At 37.0% G+C, this 12,402-nt stretch overlaps 1 protein-coding gene across 9 annotated transcripts in view; it reads right to left on the reverse strand.

The window, feature by feature from the left end:
- LRRC34 (leucine rich repeat containing 34) overlaps nucleotides 1-12,402 on the reverse strand; it is a 21,015-nt gene continuing 8,613 nt past the window's right edge. For 3 of the 9 annotated variants that reach the window (XM_063722328.1, XM_063722326.1, XM_063722330.1), the window contains exons 6-12: nucleotides 12,238-12,366; nucleotides 11,815-11,910; nucleotides 8,838-8,933; nucleotides 4,941-5,095; nucleotides 4,410-4,565; nucleotides 3,681-3,807; nucleotides 1-2,035 (exon numbers count right to left, since the gene is read on the reverse strand). In XM_063722328.1, the coding sequence (XP_063578398.1) occupies nucleotides 1,832-2,035; nucleotides 3,681-3,807; nucleotides 4,410-4,565; nucleotides 4,941-5,095; nucleotides 8,838-8,933; nucleotides 11,815-11,910; nucleotides 12,238-12,366 (963 nt within the window). In that variant the 3' untranslated portion in view covers nucleotides 1-1,831. The remainder of the gene's footprint in view (nucleotides 2,036-3,680; nucleotides 3,808-4,409; nucleotides 4,566-4,940; nucleotides 5,096-8,837; nucleotides 8,934-11,814; nucleotides 11,911-12,237; nucleotides 12,367-12,402) is intronic. The other 6 variants (XM_063722327.1, XM_009239530.4, XM_002814266.6 and 3 more) reach the window with 6 other exon arrangements.

The raw sequence follows: 12,402 nt of genomic DNA on the forward strand, positions 1-12,402 counted from the left end.
GTGGCTTTGCAGCAGTCACATGGTACAGAGAAGTAGGATGTAAATCTGAGACAACATTGGGTTGGATAATTGGAGCATGATGATCCTTTAGAAGGCAGGTACAGTATAATAGTGGGAGCAGAAACCAGATGGATATGGTTGTAGTAGATATTAAGACATGATGAATGATAATACTATAGAAAAGTTTGAAAAGGAGAATGTTTAAGACAAATGATCATTATTTTCCCAAATACCTGAAAAGCACATACTGCTTTATTTTTTGCTTTCAAATTTGAAACATTGTAAAATGATGAGTATAATATGATCTGCAACAGTGTAAGGTGAAGCAATCTTTGAACTGGGTCTTAAAGGATGATTGCTAAGAGAAAAATGAAACAATACATACAATATGATTGCAGATTTGTTCTTTATAATTTAGATGTGCAGAAGAAATGAGAGTTTTCCTATGGAACTTATATGTCCTTCCTCTTGAGCCCATACCCAGTGGTAAGTCTGGAAAAAATTAACTTTTAGTTTTAGCCAGTTTAAAACCTAGTCTGATATAAAGGGGATAGAATTTATATCTTAAGGGATTTTAAGGTAATGCTTAATCTTTTGGAGAAATGCTGTTTTATTTCTGCCCTTTGTCTTTCTAAAATGGTGTCCAGACATACCGTACAAGACAGTGGCATCAGGGTAGACAGAGTCTTTGTTGAGCCCTTCCATTCTCTGGGTTAATTATACTGACCTCTGTTGTGGCAGGCAGCAGCTTATAAAATAAGTAACAAAGTCTTTCCTAGTCTGGTCAGAGTCCAGTTGTCCTTGGCTGAACTGACTTCATCTCAGTTCTCTTGGATGTGGAAAACTCTCTGAGGCCCTATCACCTGCAACTCTGCCTCAAGCAGCAGTGTAGGTCAGGTTACAGGTTTACCACCTGCACCCCACTGTAAGCTCAAGGTAAGCCTACTTGCTTCTCCTTCAGCCATCTTCTGAATCTCCCTTTGGGGGAATATGGGAACTTGTGGGTCTCTTCTATAGCACACAGGAAGAGACAGTAGCCTGGGAAATCAAACTCTTTCCAGAATCTGGTAGACTCCCTACTATCCAGCATGTGAGGAATACTACAAAGCAATGAAAAGTGAACAGACTACTGCTACATTAAACAACATAAATGACTCATACTAATACAATGTTGAACAAAAGAAGCCAGACACAAAAAGAGTGTATACTGTATGCTTCCATTTATATAAAGGTCAAGAACAGGCAAAACTACTCTGTGGGGTTAGAAGTCAGGATAGTGGTTATGAGAGGAGAGTGGGAGAAGCTGGCAGCACTGGCTTGTTGGGAAAGGGGTATGTATATGTTTATATATATTTGCCTGTATTTATGAAATTGTTAGTAACACCTGTCTGTAACACGTAAATAGGATAGGTAGAATACTTTTTCAACTTCTGAACTTTGAAACCCTTTGAAAGTCACTGGTAATTTTCTACCACAAACCTTTTTATTAATACTACTTAATAACTTTCAGTTAGATACCTACAATGACCTTTACTTGTATGCTATTTCACTACTTGGTTATATTTTCATTATAAAAAGAAATTTAGTCTAGTTCCTTGGCCTCTTTCTCCAGGGTTAGAATTTTAGTCTCTATATTGTAAAATTTCTTTTAAAAAATTACCCTACTCAGTTTTTCACAATAGACAGTTATACAAAGTTTAATACAGTCATTATCTTTTACACATTTGAAAAAAGTAACTTGTTTTAATTTATAAAAGAAAATAGGCTATAGAATATTAATCTCTGTGAAACAATAAGACAAATGTATGAAAATTATTTTAGAGCTACTTTTTCATGGCCGTTGACCTACTGGAACAAGAGCAAAACCTGCATTAGATGAGTGATCATAAGATTCTCCATAAGTTGATGTCCAATAATAATGCTTTTTAAGGCCATTGGAGACTTCTGCAAGATATACACGTCCATCTACCACAAATGGCTCCACATCTGTATTGTCTGGTTTTAAACAACCCATTTGAATTAAGTCTGAATATGCCTAGGATTTTTAAGAAAAGAAAAACTATATCATTAAGAAAAAATGTATCCAATTTACAGTGCTTAAGGAAATTTAAATATTCAAATTAGCTGTGTTAATTTGTAGTTTAAAATATTCTGAATAACACTGCTGAATTTTAATATTTTCCAGGTATTGTAGGTAGATTTTTATTCATTTAATTACACAGAATGAAATTATAATATTGCAAAACTTATTTCTAACTTTTAATGTATTAGACATGTTTTGTCATTTTGTGACTCCTAGAGTTAATTTTCTGTACTACCAGTTTTGTGGACCAAAGCTCCTATGGTCAAAATTTTCAAGTCCCACAGATGTTCATAAATTGGAATAGGTAGGGGGGCTGGGTAGGAGGGCTATTGTATACATTCTCAAAAATCTGCTGATAGCTAGTTACCCATTCCTCAGAAAAATTAAGGGAATCCCAGATTTGGACATACAATTATATAGAGTTCATGACCCCCCAAATCTAATCTACAGATGTAGGCTAAAAGAGACAATTCCATAGTATTGGATGCTGACCTATTAATTATTTCTTCATTGTAGAATTTTTATACTTTTTTTTTTTTTTTTTGAGACAAGAGTCTTGCTCTGTCGCCAAGCTGGAGTGCAGTGGCACAATCTCGGCTCACTGCAACCTCTGCCTCCTGGGTTCAAGAGATTCTCCTGCCTCAGCCTCCCGAATAGCTGGGACTACAGGCCCAGCGCACCACCACACCCAGCTAATTTTTGTACTTTTAGTAGAGACAGGGTTTCACCACGTTGGCCAGGATGGTCTCAATCTCTTGACCTCGTGATCCCCCCGCCTTGGCCTCCCAAAGTGCTGGGATTACAGGCATGAGCCACAATCCTTAGTATCTATGTAACAGAGTCATACAAATACGTTGAACTGGTTTGTCAGTAAGGTTGGCATTATGGAGAAAGATGGAAATTTAGACATTAAAAGATTTAAAAGTCAAGTTGGTTTTTGCTTTAGCTTGTCACTCATCATTAGTTCTAGTTCCAGACTCAACTTATTCAGCTACTGATGTGTAGAACCTAAAGAATTATGGATGTTTTTCTAAAATTAAGGGTTTTTTTTTTGGGAGGGTGGTTTAGACAACACTGTATGTTTTATTACTCTTTTTAGTGGTGGAATTTTTGTTAGTCCTTTTACAAATTTTGAGAATTTTAACATCTACTTTTTCCCCCTCGTTCTTTCCAAATGAAAACTGTTACCATTATTTCTGTTTTGAAAGTAGTATCAAAGGCTGTCTGTATTTATGTGAGCAACATGCCAAATATTTTGATAGCTTGTACTGTATCTCTCCCATTCCATATTTTGGTATAATTATTAGGGAGCAGATCAGAAATTTTGCTACATCTGATCAATAATTATGATTTTTTTTAACCTTAGAGGAATTAGAACTGTGTCATTCAGTGATGTGTAATACTAATACATAGTTTTAATATCTTTTGTTATTTCAACCACCAAACTCTCTAGTAGCTAATTTTAGGACTTATGTTAATTATCAAAACTGCTGTGTCTCGCTGTGTAACCATTTCTGAGGCACCTGTAAATAATATCTGATATTACAGAGATGATCCCAGAAAAAGCCTTTAGTGAAGGAAAAAACTTAAAACTTACTACACATGTAGCCTCATCAAATTTGTTTCCCCAAATGTAGATATGAGAGAAAGTGAGATTTGTTTTCATTGATTGTGAAAGTGCAACAAGTCCTTCTCCCTCTATGTTGTTGCTGACTACTGACAACCTGAAACCAATAATTCCACAAGGAAAGAATACAAAAATTAGCAACATTTATTACAAACACTTTCTTGTGTAGTCTTAGCATTATTCTTCAGTATGTTGTAATGTAGTGGTAAAAATACTGACCATTTAATCCCTAAAATCCAAGAAACTTAGTTTTCTAATTAGATCCTTAAGGTACTTAGTAGAGCTAACTACATTTTGAAAGTCTTCTGTTTTATATTATTCAGTAAATGTTTGGGTGGATAGCAGATATATTTTTCTGGATAAATGCATCCAAGTATTTTATTCTTTAGTTCATTCTTATTTTTAAAAGTCTTGATCATATTGAATGCTTCTGAGTTTTCTATTAGAATTTAGGATAAGTAATATAAGCAATACAAATTTTCTCATTAATTTGAAGGAATCGTTAATAGAATCAGTCTAATTGTAAAATACATTACATTTGAAAAACAGAAATGTAAATGTTTACTGTAACTTAATACTATGTCAGTTTAGAAGCTGAGTTTTCATATTTCATTATAATCTTAAGAGTTAAGGGGATTGAGGTTAGTATTTAAAAATTTGCTTTTCTGTTATTTTGATTAAATATAAAACCATACTAACGCTTTAAGACTCCTGTTGTGTGAAGTAAGAGTTTCACTGAGATAGTTTGCGCCTGCATTTTCTATTCTGTTAAAGGAAAGATCTATTACTTCCAGGGTAGTGTTGCTTTTCAGTACATCAGCCAAATACACCATTCCATCATGAGTTATTTTGTTGCTGGCAAAGGAAAAATAGTTATATTTGAAAATATGAAATAGTGTTTTTATTCATAGTGATAAGATGCTTGAAAACTTAAACAGTACTTTCTGTTTTAGTAAAGGTTTATTTTAATCACTTGATTTCCAAGAAAGTTAATGAAAATTCACCATAAAATATTGCTTTCATTCTTGTTTACACAACTAAATTGCTCATTTATGTTACTAAAAGATAGCAGTATTAAATATTAAAGCTTAGGACAAAGAGTTGACAATTGGTTGCAGTTTCTAATCATTGGAAATAATGTCTAACAACGTATCCCAAGTACCATGAATATTTATATAGGTTATTTCCATTATTTAACTTTGAATTATTAATGTGTAAATTATCACTTACCAGCTGACATCAAGGTAGCGCAGGCTACTGTTCAGATACAGTGCATCACATAACTGTTGTATACCACTGTTTTTTATATCATGCTTACACATGTGTAGTGCAACAAGACAGTGATTTTCTTTCAACATGCGGCCTACATGGACTGTAGACTCTTCCTAAAAGTGGATAAAATCTTATTTCTAAAATATAGTTTTGAAGTAGTACATGTTTATTTCAGACATATGCTGTTATTTAAATTAGCTTCTTAAAAAGATTATATTGGTTAAAACTGTTAGTCCACAATTTGCATTTGTTTGGTCTATCTTTAAAAAATTATCTTTGCCACAAATGATATTTTTTACCTTCTCAGAAGGTAAAATATAGTCACTATATTTTACAAGTGCCTGCTACCTAAGTGATGTAAAAGAGGCTGGTTAATTTGGTTTTTTAAAAAAACAATAATCAGTCATTTCGAAAGCAAAAAAAATTGGTCCCATCATGTATTGAGCATGTAATCCATCTTTCAAGTCTCTAAACCTTTCTTATACCTTCCACATGTTCCTGAACTTTGCTCTTGATCTCTACTCTTGATGGTTTTCAGACAAAATACAAAGACATTTCCCAATCTTTATTTTATATTAAGAATACACTCATTAACCCTGTGATATATCTGATCCTTCCCTTTATATTCATCTCAAATTCCTAAGAGGTTTTATTCTTATTTTCTGATCATCAGAAGACTTTTTTTTAAGTTCCACAATGTAGCTACTTCTAGGTAAAAGATACATAGCATCAATGAAGATTTGAATACCAGGCATTTTAAGTTTTTAATAAAATCAAAGCATATTTTCAAATGAATGGCCCAAAGTATTTTGTGACAAGAAGTACTCTTGCATGATTGCTGTATAACATAATAAGTTTTTTAGTCACTGGAAATGCTGATGATGAACATAGATAACTATATGTGTTCTTATATATAAAGGTACTTTGAAAAAAACTTTAAATGAAACCACATAGCAATAGCAGAAAGTACATGAGCTTTATAAAAATCAAGTCTGTCAGATACTAGCTTTACCTTTTACTGGCTATATGACTTTGGGCAAATATTTTCATCTAGCTGAGTCTCAGTTTCCATTTTAGTAAAGTAGCTGAAATTATGCTTCCCTCACAGAAATAAGTTAACTAATAAAAGGTACCTAGCACAAAATAAGTGTTCCATAAGCAGACTACAAAGCATTTATTATTGTTCAATATTCTGTAATTCTGTATTTGCTGAAATTGCTTTGACACTGAAAAGATACACCCAAAGGAATGCTGTGTAGACTAGGATCTTTAAAAATGCACGCCAACCATGCTAAAGGGATGCTATGTAGTCTAGGAACGTAAAAAAATGCAAACCAACCATTTAGGGGGTTCCACTATTGCTCTACCTAGTGCCAAGCACAGAGGACAAACTCAGTACGTTTTTGTTTGGGCCTTGATTGCAGTTTTAGGCTACAAAGCTTGAAAGCAGGAGTATCCTAATTAAGGGAGGAACTATTGTCAGAAATAGTAAAGGGTTTTAGCCCCATTCACTGAGTTTGTGACTTGATTTGTCTAGAGTGGCACCTGGCATCAGTATTTTTCAAGCTCCCCGGATAATGCCAATGAGCATTAAAGGTGAAGTCCAACATCTTAACAACTTTTTGTTATCCCATTCCTCCACGGTAATAAAACAGTAAAACCTGTAAATGGAATAGATTTGCAGGTTTGTATTTGGGAATAGCAATTTAAGAGCAGAATAGTACCGTTGGGGATAGAGAAGGTAGTGGCTGTCCTGGAGAAGAACAAAACAGGCTAGCACCTAGCTGGCTGCCAGAAGCACCAGGCTGAGAGCAACAAGGGGGCCTGGGCTTTTAATAATAAGCATCCTCAGGTGGATTTAGGAATGACACCACTCAACATATTTTAAAAAGGGATCATGCTTATAATGTGATCTCCTATATATAAACATATTTCCACAGAGATAAAATCTAGAAATTTTTTATTTAGCCCTCAAATCTCCTGTCATGTCCTCAATCTGAGAACGTCCCTACCATACTCACCTCCCCTGCTTTGATTCTGATTACCCTCCTTATGTCCCCATGGCACCCCAAGTATATCACTCTCCAGACTTGTCAAGCTCCCTCCACCTAGATGGAAAACTCACTGAAGACAAGTGCTATGTAATTTATTTGACTTTAATACCTCTAGCACCTCGCTAGCATTGTGTCTGGTTTAAGGTTGCATTCAAATATTCATGGTGTGAATGAATCATGAGTGAAGCAATTCACTGCATGCCTACTTTGAGCTGTATTTTGCTAGTCTTTTAAGTATTTTTAAAATAGGAATCTATTTGAAGGTTCTGAGGGTCTTGTTGAACAGATTGGATTTATGTACATGAAACAACGTGATGTAAAACCACAAAAATTCCGGTACTGAAAAGTGCAGAGATAACTCAAAGGGAGAGATCTATGTAGGCAAAGAATGTAAAATACACTTCTGAATATGAGAATACTACTTTAAAAATATCATTAATTCTCAGTTATTCATACTAAGGGGGAACAATGAAGTAGATAATTTTAAATTATCTAAAGTGCTTTAATCATTTAAAAAGTTCAGAGTTTGGCTGGGCATGGTAGCTGATGCCTGTCATCCCAGCACTTTGGGAGGCCAAGGCAGGCAGATAGCTTGAGCTCAGGAGTTCAAGACCAGCCTGGGCAACATGACAAAACCCTGTCTCTACCAAAAATACAAAAAAATTTAGCTGGGCATGGTGGTACATACCTGTGGTCCCAGCCACTCAGGAAGCTGAGGTGGGAGGATCATTTGAGGCCAGGAGGTGGAGGCTGCCGTGAGCCGAGATCATGCCACTGCAATCCAGCCTGGGTGACAGAGTGAGACCTCATCTCAAAAAAGAAAAATAAAGTTGAGAATTCAAACACTGACATTTATTGATTGATTGATTGATTGAGATGAAGATGAAGTCTCGCTCTTGTCGCCCAGGCTGGAGTGCAGTGGTGCAATCTCGGCTCACTGCAACCTCTGCTTCCTGGGTTCAAGCGATTCTCCTGCTTCAGCCTCCCAAGTAGCTGGGATTACAGGCGCCTGCCACCATGCCTGGCTAATTTTTGTATTTTTAGTAGAGACTGGGTTTTGCCATGTTGGCCAGGCTGGTCTCAAACTCCTGACCTCAGGTGATCTGCCTGCCTCGGCCTCCCAAAGTGCTGGGATTGCAGGCGTGAGCCACCGTGCCCGGCCAAACATTAAACTTTAAACATTGAACTTTATAAAGTGCTTTGACCATTTACTTTTCCAAATAGATATATGTTTTTGTTTATACCAATAATGTGAGTTCTTCTTCTCTAGCTGTTTACAAGTGATAGGAGAAGAAAAACACCCAGAAGGAGGAAGAAGTCATGAAAGTAGGAACCACGTTTTTACTCATCTTTCTGTCTCCAGCAAGCAGCTTACTGCTTTTCACACACATTTTGCTTTTATTACTCATGATTTCAGAGGTGTAATGGTTCAGCCACATCAATGTAACAAACAGTTCACACTGGGCTCTTATAGTCTGGCCTTTAAAACCTTCACTATTTATGCTTTCATCTTAACTACTTTGACCCTCACAGGTTTACTCACTAAGAACTTGAGTTTCAAGAGAAAAGATGACATGTTTGCTGCTTAAATAAGCAATATCTAAAAGCATATTTAGTTATAAACGTCTTACCAAGAATTGATATAATTTTCGTTTAAATAGTTTTATAAATAGTAGTTTACAAGATATAGTAAGTACATCTCTAAAAATACAGTGTATTCATACACCTTGACATAAACTTGTAGTAGTACCTTAGTTTTATTCATGTTGTTATATTAACTACCATCACTTTGAATACATACCTGTTCACCATACAGTATAGGTCGGTTTAGGTTTATTGCCTTAATTGCTTGGTTTCGAGTTAGTACTGTAGCAAATGCTATCACACTTTGCATTCCCTAAAAACAGGTAAATTCATTAAGGAAACAGACAAAGTATATAATAATCTCGCTACATAAATATTTCAAGATCAGCTATCTGCATTCTGATAAAATTGTTTTTAAAATTTAAGCATTCCTTGCACTTTGAATTGTAAGTTGATCAAATTCAAAAATGAATTGTTACTGTATTCTTTTCTCCTGGCCCTAAAATCTATCTAACACATGGCATGGGGAGTTTCTTAATGTTTCAGTGTCCATTTCCTGGGTGTTTCCCTCTAGGTTTTTATTCCTCGCCCCTCAAGCTTCTATGTGGATCCCAGCTAGAGCTCATACTACTTATCCAACACACATCATTGTGCAAGCACTCTTTTATATTCATACTAGTACTTTAAGTGTGTGTGGTGGGAAAAGGTTACCAATCACATTTTTCACAGATCCCATAGGCCTCTCTTGCTGTATCTGACTGGAAGGGCCTAGTCCCCCCCATATCCGTGATGGACACCACCATGTACACCCAGCTGGTATGCCGGAAACCATGGGCTTCCTCTCACTCTGCCATTCCTCTTACCTTCCCATCCAGTTGATCACTAAGACTTACAGATTCTGCTGCCTCCAAAAGATGTCTCAAATTAGTCTGTTTCTGTCCATCTCTGTGGCCACCACCCCAGCCCAAGTCCTCCTCACCTCTCACCTGGACTACTAAGTGGTCAGATGGCTTCTTCTTGCCACCCCTTAATTCTGCACAGAGAAACCAGTGATCTAAAACCACCAATCAGATCATTACCCCTCAGAGCTTTTCCAGATTTCCATGATTTGCTTTTTCCATGATTTTCATTTATAATACAACCCCCACTTCTTCCCCTTACCTGTGACCTACAACCCAGACAACTTTGCCATATCTGGCCTCCATAAGCTTCTCTACTTTTACTTCGAGGCACTCTTAACTTTGTCTCCTCAGCCATTCTGACTTCTCAGTTCTTAAAACCTGTGACACTTGCTATTTTATTATTCATGTACCTCCCTCGTGATTTTTGCCATATCTCAGTATGCAAAATATTTAACACTATTTTTGTTTTTATTTCTTTATTTTTTGAGATAGGGTCTCACTCTATCGCCCAGGCTGGAGTGCAGTGGCACACTCGGCTCACTGCAGCCTTGACCTGCTGGGCTCAAGCAATCCTCCTACCTCAGCCTCCCTAGTAGCTGGCATGCAACACCATGCTTGGCTCATTTTTGTATTTTTTGTAGAGACAGTGTTTTCCCATGTTGTCAAGGCCGGTCTCAAACTCCTGGGCTCAGGCAATCTGCCTGCCTCGGCCTCCCAAAGTGCTGGGATTACAGGCGTGAGCCACCATGCCCAAACTTACTTTATACCATTTACTTAATACTTTCCCATTAAATCAACTCACTTTTTCAATTATATTTATTTTAAAATAAAACTTTGTATCATGCTATAAATGGAAAACCATAATCCCTTGAAACAAACAGAAAGCATCTGTAAAAATAAATATATGAGTATGAAAATTACCTCACTCTGCACCAAGAATGCTACCCATGCCACACTTAGGGAAGCACTATCTTAATGTCTGTGCATGCTGGATGCTCTGCCTGGAAGGTTCTGCCATGGACACTCTCCATGAGTTTTTTCTCATCCTTCATAACTCGTAAATATTACCTAGTAATATAAGTCTTAGGCAACCCTCCTGTAGCAGAATTACTTCTCCCCATTATCAGAGTACTCAGTCATTTTTGTAGCACTTTCCTCTATTTTTTCATTGGTGTTTTCCCAACTAAAATATAAGTTTCATAAGGGCAGAGGCAGAGGCCATGTGATTCACTGTTGTATCCTTAGTATCCAGCACAATGACTGGTATGTGGAGATGATCAGTACCGAATTAATGTTTTCCCAGAACCACACTGGCTGCATCTACCACCTTAAAAAGTTAATCTTGGCCAGGCGCTGTGGCTCACGCCTGTAATCCCAGCACTTTGGGAGGCCAAGGCAGGTGGATCACCTGAGGTCGGGAGTTTGAGACCAGCCTAGCCAACATCATGAATCCCCGTCTCTACTAAAAATACAAAAAAAAATTAGCCGGGCATGGTGGCAGGCACCTGTAATCCCAGCTACTCAGGAGGCTGAGGCAGGAGAATTGCTTGAACCCAGGAGGTGGAGGTTGCAGTGAGCCGAGATCACGCCATTGCACTCCAGCCTGGGTGACAAGAGTGAGACTCTGTCTCCAAAAAAAAAAAAAAAAAAAAAGTTAATCCTTCAGAATCTATTATACCAGAGAGCCCCCTGGCCCATCTTATTTTCATGTCACATTGATTAACCTGAGGCTATACAACAGGTTCCCAAGAGTAGGCCTAAAGATTTGAAAGCATGTCAGAGAAAGTGAAGCCTGGAATTTGAAGACATGCAAAAAAACACATTTTTCATTATCAGGCCAGGTGAAGGTTCAAAGCAACTTTTATCTTTTTTAATAATTTTTAGAGACAGGGTCTTACCATGTTGCCCATGCTGGAGTACAGTGGATGTTCACAGGCACGGTTGTAGTGAACTGTAACCTCAAACTCCTGGGCTCAAGAGATTCTCCCACCTCAGCCTCCTGAATAGCTGGGACTACAGGTGCATGTCATGTCACCCAGCTTCAGAGCAGCTTTTAGCATCATCATTTTAAGTTTTTGTGCTACAATATAAGTAACTACTAAAAAGTATTTTATTTTTGTTTTGAGGCAGAGTCTCACCCTGTCGCCCAGGGGCTGGAGTGCAACTCACTGCAGCCTCCACCTCCTGGTTCAAGCAATTCTCCTGTCTCAGCCTCCTGAGTAACTGGGATTACAGGCTTCCGCCACCAGGCCCCGACTAATTTTTGTATTTTTAGTAGAGACGGGGTTTTACCATGTTGGCCAAGCTGGTCTTGGACTCCTCACCTCGGGTGATCCACCTGCCTTGGCCTCCCAAAGTGCTGGGATTATAGGCGTGAGCCACTGCAGCCTAAAATGTATTTTCAAAAGTAAAAAAATTATATAAATAAAGTAATATTTGTTTAATTAAAGTGAACATGATCTTTTTCTAAAAATTCCATACAGTTTAAGATGAGTTATATAGATGGAAGTTTAGGAATATTTTTATTAAGTAGTATTCTGTGTTATTTACTATAGTCTGATGTTATTAATAATCTGCACTGTTATGTCTAGGGGAAAAATACCTTTTCTCTGATATTAGACATAAGAGGCAAAATTAATCATTCATAAGACTCTCATTTAGCTGTTCTCTAATGACCCACTATCTGGATGATTTTCTCATAACCAGTTTACTCACCAGATCACAGTCACCCAGATCTAATTTCTCTAAGGATGAATTAATTTGCAGCATTGCAGCAAAAAACATTCCACCTTTATTTTCAATTTTGTTTCCAGTCATTCTTAGGTATTTCAGAGTCCGATTCTTCTGAAAAGGAAAAAAACTTATTTAATAATTGTTAAT

This window comes from Pongo abelii, chromosome 2 (genome assembly GCF_028885655.2).
Source record: "Pongo abelii isolate AG06213 chromosome 2, NHGRI_mPonAbe1-v2.0_pri, whole genome shotgun sequence".
In the NCBI taxonomy this organism is placed as follows: domain Eukaryota; kingdom Metazoa; phylum Chordata; class Mammalia; order Primates; family Hominidae; genus Pongo; species Pongo abelii.